General features: G+C 39.5%; 1 protein-coding gene across 1 annotated transcript in view; it reads right to left on the bottom strand.

The window, feature by feature from the left end:
- Nucleotides 1-7,637: 7,637 nt before the first annotated feature.
- The window catches only part of LOC146796293 (7-alpha-hydroxycholest-4-en-3-one 12-alpha-hydroxylase-like), a 130,662-nt gene continuing 121,974 nt past the window's right edge, over nt 7,638-16,325 (bottom strand). Inside the window, exon 2 of the mRNA XM_085628803.1 lies at nt 7,638-9,357. Coding sequence (XP_085484929.1) covers nt 7,794-9,357 — 1,564 coding nt within the window. The 3' untranslated portion in view covers nt 7,638-7,793. The remainder of the gene's footprint in view (nt 9,358-16,325) is intronic.

Raw genomic sequence — 16,325 nt, 5'->3', positions numbered from 1 at the left:
AACAAAAGCCCTCTTATGTATGGGATTATTTTACTTTTCCTGAAGGCCAGCAAAAGGTAAATGCACCCTTAGTGACTTGTAAGCTGTGTAAGCGTGTACTTTCTAGAGGTAATCCTAACAGGAAGTATTCCTTTGGGAATCACACCATGAAGAGACACCTCCAGGATGTACACAGAAGGACACATGGTCATCTTTTTGGAGGTAACTCTTCAGAAAGACGAGCCAGTACATCCACAGTAGCTCAGCCTGGACCATCATCTGCAGGGCTGACTCCTTCTTCTGCAGGTCAGGTGAGCCCTTCATCTGTGGGGGGAGAATCTCCTTTTGCTGGCCCTCTGGAAATGAACCCTCGATTTCGGAAGGTTGATATTCATTGCACATTTTGTAAAGATCTAATTTGCCATAGGGAGACCAGTGTTTCCCTAGTGAACAACAAAATAGATCAGCACATTTGTCGCTTTGAATAATTTTCCCATGCTTCCTTTCCTCTGTCCCTGCATGAACACAACGGTTCTTTTAAGAGCCAACCTTATCTTTCATCTTTTTTTTACATATGTTTTTAAAAACTTTTTTTTATTTTTTTTTTACCGTACGCGTACGGTGCGCGTACTTTTTTTTTTTTTTTTTTAAAAAACACTAAAAATCATTTATTGTATTTAAATATATTACTACATTTCTTTTCACAATAGTCACAAAACTGTCACATTATGAAACCACTTTTCAGATTTTTTTAAATGCACATGTCCAAACTGTTTTTTCAGACCACCACCATGTGTATTCTCGGTGACTGCCTACACTCCAGCAAGGGCAACCAGCCTTAGTGATGCTGAATGTATTTGCATTACAGACTGAAACCTGAAAACCCCACTCGCTTGTAAATACTGTGCATGACTATACATGGCAAGCACATGGGTGTGTGCTAAGACTCTGCTTCTTCCCCCAAAAATTCGCTCCCCTTTCCATCTAATGCAACTGTGAAATCACCAGAGCAAGACGCAATAAATCTCTGCCTATAATTCCTCTCTGCACACAGAGTCATGTTTTCACAATAGTCACAAAACGAAATTTCTTTGCCAATTTGAATGCACACTTACTGCTCTTTTTTTTTGGCAAGTGAAAATCACTTTTACAGACTGACACATTATGAAACCACTTTTCAGATTTTTTTAAAAGCCCATGCCCAGACTGCTTTTTCAGACCACCACCATGTGTATCCTGGGTGACTGCCTACACTCCAGCAAGGGCAACCAGCCTTAGTGATGCTGAATGTATTTGCATTACAGACTGAAACCTCAAACCCCACTCGCTTGTAAATACTGTGCATGATTATACATGGAAAGGAGCTGGGTGTGTGCTAAGAGTCTGCTTCTGCACCAAAAAATCGCTCCCCCTTTTTCCTACTAATGCAACTGTGAAATCACCAGAGCAAAACGCAATAAATCTCTGCCTGTAATTCCTATTTGCACACAGAGTCATGTTTTCACATTAGTCACAAAACGAAATTTCTTTGCCAATTTGAAAGCACACTTACTGCTCTTTGTTTTTTGGCAAGTGATAATCACTTTTACAGACTGACACATTATGAATCCACTTTTCAGATTTTTTAAAAAGCCCATGTCCAGACTTCTTTTTCAGACCACCACCATGTGTATCCTGGGTGACTGCCTACACTCCAGCAAGGGCAACCAGCCTTAGTGATGCTGAATGTATTTGCATTACAGACTTAAACCTGAAAACCCCACTCGCTTCTAAATACTGTGCATGACTATACATGGCAAGCACATGGGTGTGTGCTAAGACTCTGCTTCTTCCCCCAAAAATTCGCTCCCCCTTTCCATCTAATGCAACTGTGAAATCACCAGAGCAAGACGCAATAAATCTCTGCCTATAATTCCTCTATGCACACAGAGTCATGTTTTCACATTAGTCCCAAAACGAAATTTCTTTGCCATTTTTAAAGCACACTTACTGCTCTTTTTTTTTCGGGCCAAGTGAAAATCACGTTTTACAATTGGAAATCACTTTTACAGACTGACACATTATGAAACCACTTTTTTTGATTTATTTAAATGCACATGTCCAAGCTGTTTTTTCAGACCACCACCATGTGTATTCTCTGTGACTGCCTACACTCCAGCAAGGGCAACCAGCCTTAGTGATGCTGAATGTATTTGCATTACAGACTGAAACCTGAAAACCCCACTCGCTTGTAAATACTGTGCATGACTATACATGGCAAGCACATGGGTGTGTGCTAAGACTCTGCTTCTTCCCCCAAAAATTCGCTCCCCTTTCCATCTAATGCAACTGTGAAATCACCAGAGCAAGACGCAATAAATCTCTGCCTATAATTCCTCTCTGCACACAGAGTCATGTTTTCACAATAGTCACAAAACGAAATTTCTTTGCCAATTTGAAAGCACACTTACTGCTCTTTTTTTTTTCGGGGCAAGTGTAAATCACTTTTACAGACTGACACATTATGAAACCACCATGTGTAACTACAACAAAAACAATTCCCATTTCTATTATTCATTTCTTAAGTTACCACATACATCCCCTCTCAAACTGTAAACTCACCTTTAAAATTAGTTAGTTGTGAAAGAAATGTGACACTCAAACAGCAGATTATCAGAGCCAGGATCTCTGTTGTGTTCACCTCTCTCCTCTCAGCAGAACCAGATAATGGCAAACTTTCCCTCTATTTTTCCACACATATACATGTAAGTTTCAAATCTCAGTGCTTCCCCCTTTTTTTCAAATGTAATCACACATTTCTATTGGTTGAAAACCAACCCTTTTCCAAAAGTACCCTTCCCCCAACTTGACTTCTGCCTAGTACCCTTCCCCCAACTTGACTTCTGCCTGCTACCATAGCAACAGCTCATGGAACACTGCTGTGTAGAGTTAGGTCAGAAGTTCGACACACAATGTTTCAATTCCACAGAGCAAGAGTGCTTGACTTTTCAAACCTTACAGCAAATCCATAGTACTGTTCTTTGGTTACACATTTTTTTGTACCAATACAAAACATGCTTCTATTAATTTACACATACAGCCTAGTTTTTATTCTAGAATGGTATGAAACAGCCAATCAGTTCTTTTTGTTTTGAAAAAAATATGTATGCCTCCATTTCCAAACTGTCTTTCTTTTCATATTGCCATTCTACTGAAAGACACCTCCTGAGTGCATCCAGTTCTCCTTTGAAGATGTTCACAGTGTGGATTGTAGGGCACAGCTATGTCTTCTGGAGTGAAAAGTTTGCAGAGAAAACAGGTATGATGAGAGACCTTGCTTTGCCAAATGTAGACATTAAATGGATTGGTCAGAGAGGGTTAAAGTGGCACCAATTGATGCCATTGGTGAAATCCTTCATTCAAATCCAACACCCTGACCTCATAATAGTGCACTGTGGTGGCAATGACCTAGGCACTTTGACTGGGGTAGGTCTGGAAATGCTTATGAAGGACACCTTTGCACAACTGTTTACACTTTTCCCTAAAACTGCCTTTGTGTTTTCCAACATATGCCAAAGGCAAAAATGGAACTGGTCCTATCATTTCTGTCCGCAGATTGACAAAGCAAGAAAGCACGTCAACAAATCTGTTTCTGCTTTCCTCCGTGACTATGGTATGGGTGCCATTTACCACAACAACTTGCGTTATGACATGCAAGACATTTATAGAGGAGATGGTGTGCACTTCAATGATGAAGGGAACAGAGTCTTCCTCTTGAACCTTAGACTCTGCATCGGTACTTACTTGTAGGTACCACTTAAAAAATGACTTCATAAACACAACAGCTCTTTTTAGAGCTCCCTAATTTCTAAACTCTTAAATCTGCTTTTCATTTATTTATTTTTATTTTTTTTACCGTACGCTTACCGTAAGCTTACGGTACGCGTACCCCGTGATTTTTTTTAAAATCAATAAATGTTTTTTTTGTACTTTTCTGTCCTTCTTTGACCCCCTTACAAATGTTAGGGGGTCTGTAACTCTCCTCATTGCCCCCTTTCCTTGTTTTCTCTGTTTTTTTTCTGAGTGAAACACACAAAATGGCGGCCGCCGCTTCCTGGTTTCGGCCGATTCGAATGTTTACTAAGATCTATGGGCCAATCAGAATCTCCTTCGCGCACGCCATGTTTCTTCCGTACGCTTACCGTAAGCTTACCGTACGCGTACCCCGTGATTTTTTTTAAAAATCAATAAATGTTTGTTTTGTACTTTACAGTCCTTCTTTGACCCCCTCACAAATGTAAGGGGGTCTGTAACTCTCCTCATTGCCCCCTTTTCTTGTTTTCACTCTTTTTTTTTTCAGAGTGAAACACAGAAAATGGCGGCCGCCGCTACCTGGTTTCGGCCGATTCGAATGTTTACTAAGATCTAAGAGCCAATCAGAATCGCGCTCGCGCACGCCACCGTACGCTTACCGTAAGCGTACGGTAAGCGTACCGTAAGCGGGCTCAGATATATATATTGATTTAAAGGCTATTTTCTCAGAATCTACTGAACAGATTTACACCAAACCTACAAAAGGCACTTCCTTGACCTAGGGACTACCTCTCTGCCAAATTTTGAGTAATTCTGTTCAGCCGTTCGGGCTGTAGCTCGTTCTAAAGGTCCTATGGAAAAATGCATGGGAAAAACGCGTTTTGGGACCCCCCTTTTATCTCAGCCCCCGCTTGACGGATCCCCCCGAGACTTTCAGGGTAGGAGCGGAGCGTAGCGCCCCACCTATTTTGAGAAATTCGCGAGGATTCGTCGACCGGCGCCAAAGTTATTCAAAATAGAATGTTGAGGTTTTCCTATGGAAACGTGGTCCTAACTATAACTACCTACTGGCGACCGCCAGTAGGTAATATATATATATATATATTTTTTTTTATATATATATATATATATTCACTGAAAAAACCATAGGTTTCAGGCACGTTAGTTAGAAATTAGCATTTAAAAAACCTTAGAAATTCAGTGAAAAAACCATAGGTTTTAGGGAAAGTTATAGTTAGTTGGACATTTCACTCATACAAAACCATAGAAATTCCCCCGTTATAGTTAGTGGAGCTAACTATAACTCGCGCCCCCGCAATGCACTGCTGATGACGTCACATAATACATCACTCATGACATTGTCAGTGACATCACTGATGACATCACTGATGACATCTCAAATGACATCACTGATGACATCATCCATGTGATAATTAGATGCATCTTCTCAAACCCTAATATAACCTTTGATACACCCACTCTAAATTACAGACTGACATTCTCAAAATCATAGACACTCCATCACCAATAACTACATACTCACTCACTGATTCTTAGGTTTACACACACATCCACTCACTCACCTGTACAGTCACTCATACTTATGGTCACTCAGTACAGGACTATCATATGCACTCATACACCTATATAGACACTCACACACCGCCATTCATCCATAGAGGTACTCACACACCTAGTCAGTCATGCAAATAATTAATCACACTGCCATTTACTCACCTATATAGTTATACACACACCAGCTCAATTACTCATTCAAATACTAGCACATTCTTACGCTCTTATACAATCACTGATACAAGCACATACTCATCCATACAGCCACTCTCACAATCACACACTCTCACTTATAGCCATTTATATACTCCAACACACATATATACTGCCTTTCACATATGTAGTTACTCACACATGTACCACTGAGATATACATTCACTCACCAACACACCTATACACACACTCACTCACCCATACAGTCCATCACAGATGCATTCTTGAAACCATGCACCCAGTGAATCACCCACTCACACATCTATGCCCAGAGTCACACACACCCCACCCACACAAACACTCAGGCACCCATCCAGATACTCAGACAATTAATCAATAACCCATATAGACACTCATGTAGCTGTTCGCAAACCCATACAGTCGCTTACACACCAACAGACAGACGGATACAGACATTCACACAGTTTAGTTACTAACCCATGCATTCAGTAAGATACGTTTAACCACTCACTTATAGAGTCATTCACACACCTACTAAATCATACATTCAGACACTTATACACCCACTCATTCTTCAATATGCCTTTCCCTATATATATTAAACATATGTAAACTTTACAGAAACACACAGTCACAGGATGATGTCATCAGTGATGTTATCAGTGATGTCATTTGAGATGTCATCAGTGATGTCATCAGTGATGTCACTGACCATGTCATCAGTGATGTCATATGTGACGTCATCAGCAGTGTATTGTGGGGGCGCGAGTTTTGTACGAGTGAAATGTCCAACTAACTATAACTTTCCCTAAAACCTATGTTTTTTACAGTGAATTTCTAAGGTTTTTTAAATGCTAATTTCTAACTATAACGTGCCTGAAACCTATGGTTTTTTCAGTGAATTACAAAGGTTTTTTAAATGCTAATTTCTAACTATAATGTGCCTGAAACCTATGGTTTTTTAAGTGAATATATATATATTTATAATATATTTATTTTTTATTTTTTGGGGGAGGAAAACTGGTTTCCAATACAAATAGTTTAAAAGAGTAACAGCTGTTTGTTAACAGATAGAGAAGGGAAGATGAGTGAGTTAGATACAATGCATGGACATTTGGGGGTTGATTACGATGTCATCTGGAAAGGCTCCGAACGGCATTCAATTCGTCTGAATGCAATTTGAAACACACTTTTCCCAACAACCGATTACGATGATTGGAAAGCGTTCGAACTGTCCTGCTCGGTTCCGAAAGACATTGGGAGTAACCGAGTCGATCGGGGCTGAAACGAAGCGTTTCCAGCCGAGCGATTAGTATGTCAGATTTGGACAGCCTTTCCGATTCGGTTGTGCTGATCCAGATCGGCTGACGGCATCTGACTTTGGGGGTCCCGTAGCAGTCCCCCCTTCACCCAGAGCCTTCTGAATCAGACCCGTAGGGGCACTCATGGGTCCCCCCTACCCATGCATGCACAGTGTGGCAGGCACCATGGGGTACCAGCCATAGGGTGCAAGGTTTTCCCCAACCACTTCTTTTGTCCATGGGAGCCTCCCTTCTTCTGATGAACACAGGCTCCTATTGAAGTCAATGCGAGTCTGACCGCACGATGTCCGGAAGCATCGTAATCGTTCAGTAGGACTCGCAGAATCTGATTCGGTCAGAAACGATGCTGAAACCGATTCCGTTGAAAGAGTTTCCAGATGACATTGTAATCAGCCAATTGGTGTGCAAAAGAGAAATGTGCTTTGATTTTACACACACAATATGAATTGGGTGCACAAAATATGTCAGTTAAATGATTACATTCTCTGTTTATACTATAAAAGGCTCTTATGCTAGTTCAAAGATGATGCACTTAATCCATGTTTAACAGTCCTTGCAGATTCTTCAATATGGCTTTAGAATATTTTAAATTGTTCATTGGTTTTCACACAGTCATCAGTGCAGGGTATTCTAGATTTTGGGAGAAGATTCAGACTAACAGTCAACCCTTTGCTACACGTAGGCTCTTATCTGAAGAGTTACTGAACTGTCCCACTCAATATTTCAGTGTTTCCTCGCTGGAACAATTTCATATTTCTACCTCAATCTTATGAAAATAATGTTGGATGAAGAGTCTTCTATGTGATTGTTTTATTACAGTTGTTTCTTGCTAGAAAATTCTTGAAGTGATAAAAGGCATTAATATATATGGACTCAACTTTTCAAATATCAAAACTAACAAGTTGAATCTTCCACAAGTAATCTTTTAGGAAAAAAACTGAACAATAAATTCTAAAACCTAAGGCGGTATCTAAACTGGATATCATGAATTGGCTGCATGGTACCAAATCCCCATCGCTTTTGGTTAATAGGAGGGATGTCCTCTTGTGGGTCAAGCAGCTCAAACTCAAAATAGGTCAACATCAAGAATACAAATTGTTTTAATTCATTGACTGCAAAGAAACGTCCAGGACAAATAGTGGTTCCTGCACCCCAAGGCATTGAAAAATATTTCACCTTTTTCCCATTCTTGTAGAAATCTACTTTTTTGGACCCATCAGCATTAAGGAAGCGATTGTATTTAAAAACATTGGGTTCTGGGTGGACCTCTGGGTCCATGTGTACACCAAGATATGGAAATAATGCAACTCTGTCCCCTTTGCGAATGCCATACTCCCGACCATCTGCCATCTTGAGATTCATGTCCTCCAGTGCAGCTCTAATCAATATTGGAGCAGCTGTCAATCGCAGAGTCTCTTCCACTGCACTGTCTAGAACTGGTGTCTTCAACAGCATGTCTCTAGTGAGATTCAGCAGTTCACCACCTGGCTTTACTTCTTGCCCCGATAATTTAATTACATCATCAATTTCTTCTCTCAGAGCCGTCATAGCTTCTTGGTTCTTCATTAGGTGGATCAGAAGCCAGAAAGAAGAAGGCCCGGTGTTCCCTTGTGATGCCCATAGAAGCAAGAACATGAACCTATCCTGCATATATTCTTCCATCCCATTTTCATTTCGAAACTGTTGCTGATCAGAGATCCAGCCACTAATGTTTTCTTTGAGCATGCATTTCTTCACAGACAGCTTATTCCAGAAGTACCTTTTTAGACGTTCAGCTTCAAGTTTTTCCTTGGGAGGAAGCACGGCATAAGCTAACCGGGGAAAGAGGCAGTCATACTTTCGGAACTCATTAAATATTTCCTCTGATAAAAGTCGATCTATTTCCTTGGCCTTTTCTATGCTTCCAGCTTGCTTTGTTGACTCATTCCCAAATAATGCAAGATATCCAGCTCGGAAAACTATGTTGTAGCTGAATTTGAAAAGTCCATCCTGTTTCCAGGTTCTGTCACTTTCCCCTGAACCAACACTGTGAAGCATCAGATTTTGCAGGTTTTCCATCATTGCCTGGGTCATTATCACAAGCCCATCCCCCATTAGGTGTTTTGTACTTGAGGCCTGCAAATGCTTATTTTCACCTGGTGGCCCTTGGTAGCTGAAAACCCTGGCCACCAGTGCTTGTGCAAACTTATCGAAGTCCAATTTAGACCGTGCTTCCTTAACAATGGATCCAAAAGACAGCGGGTCCATCAGAAAAGTGAAGTAGTGACCTCCAATGTGAACAGTAAAAATATCACCATGTTTCTTCTGCATTCTTTTCAAAAACTCTGCACTGTTGTCTCTGAAGTCCAGAGCATAACCCAGCCATGGAATATAGCCTTTGTCCAAAGGAGGTTCGTTCGGTCTTCTTCGACGAAACATTCCCAGAAGATAAAGACCTCCAAGAACAGACACCAGCAGAGTTAAGAGGATTAGTACGAAGAAAGACATCTCAGAAACGTGTTTGCTGCTGATTTGCCTAAAGATACAAAAGAAAGATATGATGTCAACTTTGCTAGCCTAAGTTAAAACTAAAAGATTGTTTTTATCCTTTACTTAGTTTAATGTATCCATGACAGACACTGCAAGAAATTATTATATTTTTATAGCAAGGTTATTCCTAATACAGACAATGCAAAGTTAAAGACAACCTCAAACAGAAAATGGCTTTCCACAATACAAAATTAAATAGTGCCATGTTCTTTAAATGCTTCCATCTTGCTAAACGTTAGGGAAATTGCATGTCATCAATATTTAACAGAGAATTAGAGAACTTTTGGCCTGCTTGGTATGTGTTTATCAAATGCATCAGTTTTTTCCTCTTCCTTGTCCCTGAGGCATCTGTTATTGTTCAAAACCGGGCGGGATAAAAGGTAACTTTCAAGAGAATCATTTAAGCATCTTCAATAGCTTATACTGTTACATATAAATGTTGATTCTGATTTCTTGCTCTATACACAATTTATATACCACAGAAACTAATGACAGTCAAACTGTTTGACCTACTTACCCTGCCATCACCTGCCTGTCTCGGACCATAGGAAGTAAATCATTGTCATAGAACCTCATAATTCCTAGTGCCACTGAATACACATTTCTAATGCTGTCCTTCCCTTGTGAGGCTTGGGGCTTAAGCTATGCAATCAGACATTATTTAGTGCACTTCGCCATCTAGTAGAGTGTCTTCTTTTTTACTGGTAAATGCCACACAATCTTATCACCTCTGATTTATTTAAACTTTCACAGATACAAAATTAATAAGGTCCTCACTCCTCATTATAAGATGCCTCTTAATTACGATTGAGCCAGTAACCGAAGGTGCAGGCAGGCTCCACTGGAATTATGAGTTCTACATGAACATCGGGGATCTCCTTTGGGACAGCTGTAACACCCCAGATCTGTGCTGCAAGCAACCAAAATCTGCAGGTCAAAGTCAAGGGTAAAATAAAGAGAACTTGGACCCAGAATTCCTCCCTTCTTAGTAGAACCTTAGGGTTCCCCTTCAATTCCCATTACTGCTGCCACCTGGAGTTACTGTAACCCCACTATTGGTAACTACGGGGACGGTCTTAACTGGATCAAATCTAAGTCACTCATATTGATGCTCTAAATGTTGTAATAAAACAAACGGGTGCATTCATTACTGAGATTTAAACTGTGCCCTATATGCAGAAATAAAATCACAATTGTGTTAGCATTTATCTAATATCACACAAAATTAATAATCCAAAATAAATCATAACGAAACATGCATTCTATGATTAAACTGTACTTCCAATGAACACAAACACTATTGGCAATATATTTCTCCTCTTTGTGATGCAGAAAACTGCATATTTCCACTATTTTGTATGACAAGACGACCCGATTGTGTTCTAAAATTTGAATATTTGGGCAATGTAGAAAACCGTTGACCTCTTTTGGACAATGCACAAGACAAAGGAGCATGTTCATGTTCCCTGTAACGTTTTTTTTTTTTTAAATGTACAACTGGTGATTGTTTCCTGCGTCAATGCAATTTAATACTCAGTAAGTCACTCACCAGTGATCAATTTAGAACTATATATGTCCAGAATATCTGTGTTTACTACCATCACTGTCTCTACATCTCATGTATGATCATTTTATCATGCTTTGGGACACAGGTTCATTTGTTTTTAATCGCCCCATTATCTTCATAGCTAGGCCTAGGAATCGTGACATTGTTAACCTCTTCCTCTCACATTTGATCAATTGCCAAGTCAGTGCTTAATTTGAGCCGGAGGTTGCCGGGGGAGGCCATCGACACTAATTTTTGGGAACGGCACTCATATTTTCTCATTAGACATCACTCAGAGCAAGAGAGAGAAAAACACAAATCACAGATGAAAGCAGAAGAGAAGAGACGAAACACAGTGGCAACTGTAGAAAGCAGAGATGAGAAAGATCCAGCAAGACTGAGATAACATGGGAGGGAGTGTCTTGTGGTGAATAAAGGAGGCATGGGGCAGATTCAAGACTGTGCAGCCTTGGTATTCAGCATCCCTAATTTTTGTAGCGCAGGCCGTGGGACTTTAAGCTCTAGGATTTATTGTTTTACCAATTAAATAGTGAGCTTACTTCATTTGTTCCTATTTCCCTAGCTGGTTTTTAAATGGAGAACCAGTATTTAACTATTTTACTACTAAATTCTGTTTGTTTTTGAGGCAGAAAAATATAAATCAGACAAATCAATGAAATATTTTGACTTGCCTCTCTAATTACCGATTGTTCAGTTAAAAAAATGTTCTGCCAATTTCAACCCTACTGCAGATATCTTAGATACCCAACAAGCAAATGTAAAATCATTTGTGCGCTTTTTTACAGTAATATAGGCCCGTTCATACATCCCTGTGCGAAACTGAGTACTGCAGAAAAGGTGGAGCTACGAGGCAATCATGCTCCTCCCATGGCCCTCCCACAAAATGGAGACCTTTTGAATTTTCTCAACTTAAGGAGTAGTTATGTATGTACAATTCATAATGTTTGAGCGATGCAAATATTTTGCTGAGAAGGCGCCCTCACCTTTATTAATTTGTTTTAACTGACAATGTCACGAAATTAAATTATAAAATGTTTTTAAGATGCCAAACATAGTGCAAGGCCAGGAATTATTAATAAAGACATTCTACTCATGCGAGTTAAATGCAACAGCTATGAATACATTGCAATTGACATCTCATGATTAAGGAGGCCTAACCTTAATCCTGTTCTGCACAAAATCGATGTCCTGTATACATTATAACTTGGCAAAACAGGTTATGTAATGTTATATTCTGTTAGTTGGCATACTTAGCAAATACAGAAGACTGACAAGTGTCTTTGTCCAGACTCAAGCACATACAGGCTGGCGTGGTAACCTAAAAACATATTTGGAACCTCCCAATTAATTTATGATTCATCCAGAGGTTCTGGTGAGCAAATTACAGTGAGACACGCCTTGCAAAATAAAAGAAATGCAACCTTTTTCCCTAGTATGAACTCTAAAGCACAGTTCGTAATTATGGTCATAAGGTATGCTTTAAGTACTCTGCCCCCTAAACTAGGGAGAAACACAAAGTCTGCTGCAATGAATGAAATTAAAGAAATATCTTTTCAAACCTCTCTTGACCATGGTGCGCTTAGCCATCCTTCTCCCCATCTTTGTGTATCCCACCTCCATTGTTTCATTCTTCAGTTGATAACATTATTACTAATCAGCAAGCATCTTTAGTTTACAGCAATGACATTCATTCTCCTAAAAAATATTACAGCTCATGATCTGTCCTTGCTGTAAGCAAAATATGCTTGTTGACGAGTAGACGGGAGACGTCTAGTGATCATACTTACTTTAAATGGTGTTTTTTTTTATTTTTGAAAAATGTTCCTTGTAACTCGATTTGCCCTTACAGTATGGCGACCTTGAAAATAATTCTAGGAAGATTTGACTTTGTCTCTTTTGTGGATGGGTATTGATGACAAGACTTGTCAATAAGATTTACTCTGATGAACATATGTAATAATCTTGAATAATTGTTATTCTGAAGCATGGTGACCAGAGTTACTCTGTTTTCAGGTGAGTCCAGGCTCACCTTTTATATTTGTTCTGGATTGCAATAATTTTAAACTTATAGAAAACTGATTGACAATGTTTTTGTTGTGCAGTTTTTTTCATTGATATGGCTCCACTCAATGGCTCCAGTTGACTGATTTATTGATTGACATTTTTCTGGTGAGTTATTTTGCCTCCGTATGAACACACACGTGATGGTATTGATCTTAATACTACGTATGGGATGACTTGAATATGACATATTAGTGTTAATATATAAGTGGTGGTGTTGATTTTAGGGATGTCTATGAGGTGCCTGAAAATTTCTTATTATGGGTGCTCTCTGGTGATTGTGAACTGATTTTCATAATACAGTGAGGGATTAAGATATCCTTTGTGTTTTGCGAAATGATTTGATGGGATGTGGACATATTACTTATTCATATTGACTTCAGTCTTTTAGATTTGGCATAATTTGACATTTTTTATATGGATTGATTATGACTGATTTGTATGGCTGTTTAAACTCTTTTCAGATATGTTGAATTGCATGCTCAGGTAGTACGAGCTACCGGACACAGGCGGAGCGGCTGCCTGTCTTGTTGCTAAACAGACTAAGTGGCACTACACAAATGACTACGGCTACACTGACTTCACGGTGTTCTCATTACCAATAAATACTGAGGGGCTTTAATCCCCTTCTTTCCATTAAGCTTTAAAAATCCCTTGGCTCCTGCCATCTTAATCCATTGGCCCCCGGAGTCCCTGGACCAGATCCACGTGTTTCCTGATTGATTACTACAGTCTCGACCCATCCCATTGCCACGCCCAACCAGGATTAAATTAGCCACCATAGAGCTCGCTAAATACTACATGCTCACATCTTTTGTCCTGATGAAGATCTCAATTCATTGAGATGGAAATGCCATCGACCTTCTTTACAGCTAAAACTCCTTTACTCCTAAATATTTGTACCAATGAGTTTTTGCTTATGTTGTCAATGCGATGAATGTCTTCAAATATTTCCTTCACCAACCACATCATGTTCCTTTTCACTTTTGTGTGAGCACTAGATCTATAATCCGCTTGTTATGAAAAAACAAATACGGTTAAATAAATGAACCGCCTTTCAATGTTCACTTGTGTCCCTTCCTACATTTGTCTGATAGAGCACCTTATGCCAGAGATTAATTGACTAATACTTTCTTGATACAATAGATCTTTTTAAGGACCTATTGACATTGTATGAACCATTGTCTTTTGTGAACCCAGGATCAAAGATTGGAGTCCCTTTGTCTATACCCAGCACACAGATGAGGGTGCAATATGTTGATGTTTCTGGTTCGGGCACTCTATCACTTAAATATGATCTAGTTATCTTGAATTTTTTATTACTGGGGCTGTGTTTCACTGAATCGAGAAGGTGTTTTCTTAACTTATGTTTATTTTATGTTTATTACAATGAAAACTCTTCTTGGAAGATTTTGAATTTGGATTATTATTACTTACAAACTTCCACCATGAGTTTGTTGGTGAAGGTTAGAATCTTGAGACTGAATGATTTTTCACTTTGCTGTTATAAGTTACTTTTGCCCTGAAGAAGTATATGAGGCAGATGGACCTCAATGAAACTCGTGCTGGCGTGTGGTGTCAAGAAATGTGATTGGCCCAATTTGCAATGTCAGGCAAAAGTGTACCAAAGAAAATGAAGAACAACCATTGCACATCATCAGAAGAATTCAGAATGTTTGTATCTTGTATACACAGTGGATTGGTTTTTCTTTTATTAGGACTTTGGGCCTGATTACGATAGCGGTGGGACCGCCACCGACAGCCTGTCGGTGGCGGTCCCACCTCCATCGTAAGGCTGATTCCTGCCCGCTACAAGAGGATGGCGAGCTGGTGGTTGGCGGTCTGAGAGACTGGCTGCCATGGATCCGATGGGCTCAAGGAGCTCGTCGGTCCGTTGGAGGGACTTGTATTCCCTACAATAGTGGCGGTGCCTTCCAGGCACTGCAGTAGGGATTACAATGTCCCATTCCGCCAGCCTTTGCGGTTTACCCGCCATGAAAAGGCAGGCAGAAAGGGACAATGGGGGCCCTTAGCGTTTACCCTTCCCTCCCTGGCCCTCGACATGGTCTCTGGGGGCACCTATGGTGCCCCCAACATATCTCTGCACTATGTAGCAGGCACCACATGCTGCCTGCCACATAGTGCAGGGATATGCAAAAAGTGTATTTTTTGTACTGCGGCATCTGTTGCAGTCCGCAGCACACGCCGCAAAACTAAAAAGACACTTTACGACCGCCTTGAAGGCGGTCGCATTATAATTCCAATGGCGGGACTGCCAACAGCAAGTTGGGCAGTCCCATCCCCGACATGATGGCCCAATGTTCCAGAACTCCTACAGGGCATTGGGTGGCCACCCTTATTGCACTAATTTGAGCACTTTGAGGATAATTGTGGGACTTTCTGGTACACTGGGAGCATAGTTATCAAGAAATGCATTGCCCTTGCACCATGCTATGGGGAGCAAGGGCAAAGCAACTACTAAGTAAAATTTATCGAGCCTTGAGAAATATAGAGTAAAGCAACTCAGCGCAGCGCAAATCGCTGCATTGTGTTACTCTGCCCAGGGAGATGTTCCATGGGTGTTGCCACCCAACCACCCATATATTTTGGCACATTCCCAGATTTACCATTACTGGTATACCTGGGAATACATTAACATGGTATTTGGACAAACTATCGAGTCAAAAATATCGAGTCACATGAGATTTTAATATCACGATACATACATATCATGATGCAGAAATATGATTTACAAAAAATTAAGGTAATATTGTTGTAAAAAATATCTGTTAATATCATTTACAAAAATATAGCTGAAAAAATATTGTTTTTTTAATTATCTTTGGTGAGACGTTAATTCATTATGTAATTGATAATTATGTAAATTGTGTAATTCATTTATTTTTTAAGTTATATTTTAGGTACAGGTTGTTGGGTTTGCAGGGGTATAGGGTGGGAAATTAATGAAACATAATTCATTATTAATTATTTAATTGATAATTAATGATGTACATTATGTAATTATCATATTTGTTAAGTTACATTTTAGGTGTGGGCTGTTAAGTTTACAGAGGAATTTGGTGGGAAGTTAATTAAGTAACAATGCATTAATAACTAATTATTTTTGTGTGTGAAATATTTAATTTATTGATAATTCTGTAAATTATTTAATACTTTATTTGATAATTAATTATGAAAATTGTGTAATTATCTTATATTTTATGTTATATATTAGGTGCGTTTTGTATTGTTTGTAGGAGAATAGAGTGGGAAGTTATTTAATTAATAACAAATTAAAAATTGTTTATTCATTCATTAATGATTGT

This window comes from Triturus cristatus, chromosome 10 (genome assembly GCF_964204655.1).
Source record: "Triturus cristatus chromosome 10, aTriCri1.1, whole genome shotgun sequence".
Classification (NCBI taxonomy): domain Eukaryota; kingdom Metazoa; phylum Chordata; class Amphibia; order Caudata; family Salamandridae; genus Triturus; species Triturus cristatus.
Note: the sequence above shows the minus strand (reverse complement) of the source record. Positions and strands in the feature narration are given on the sequence as shown.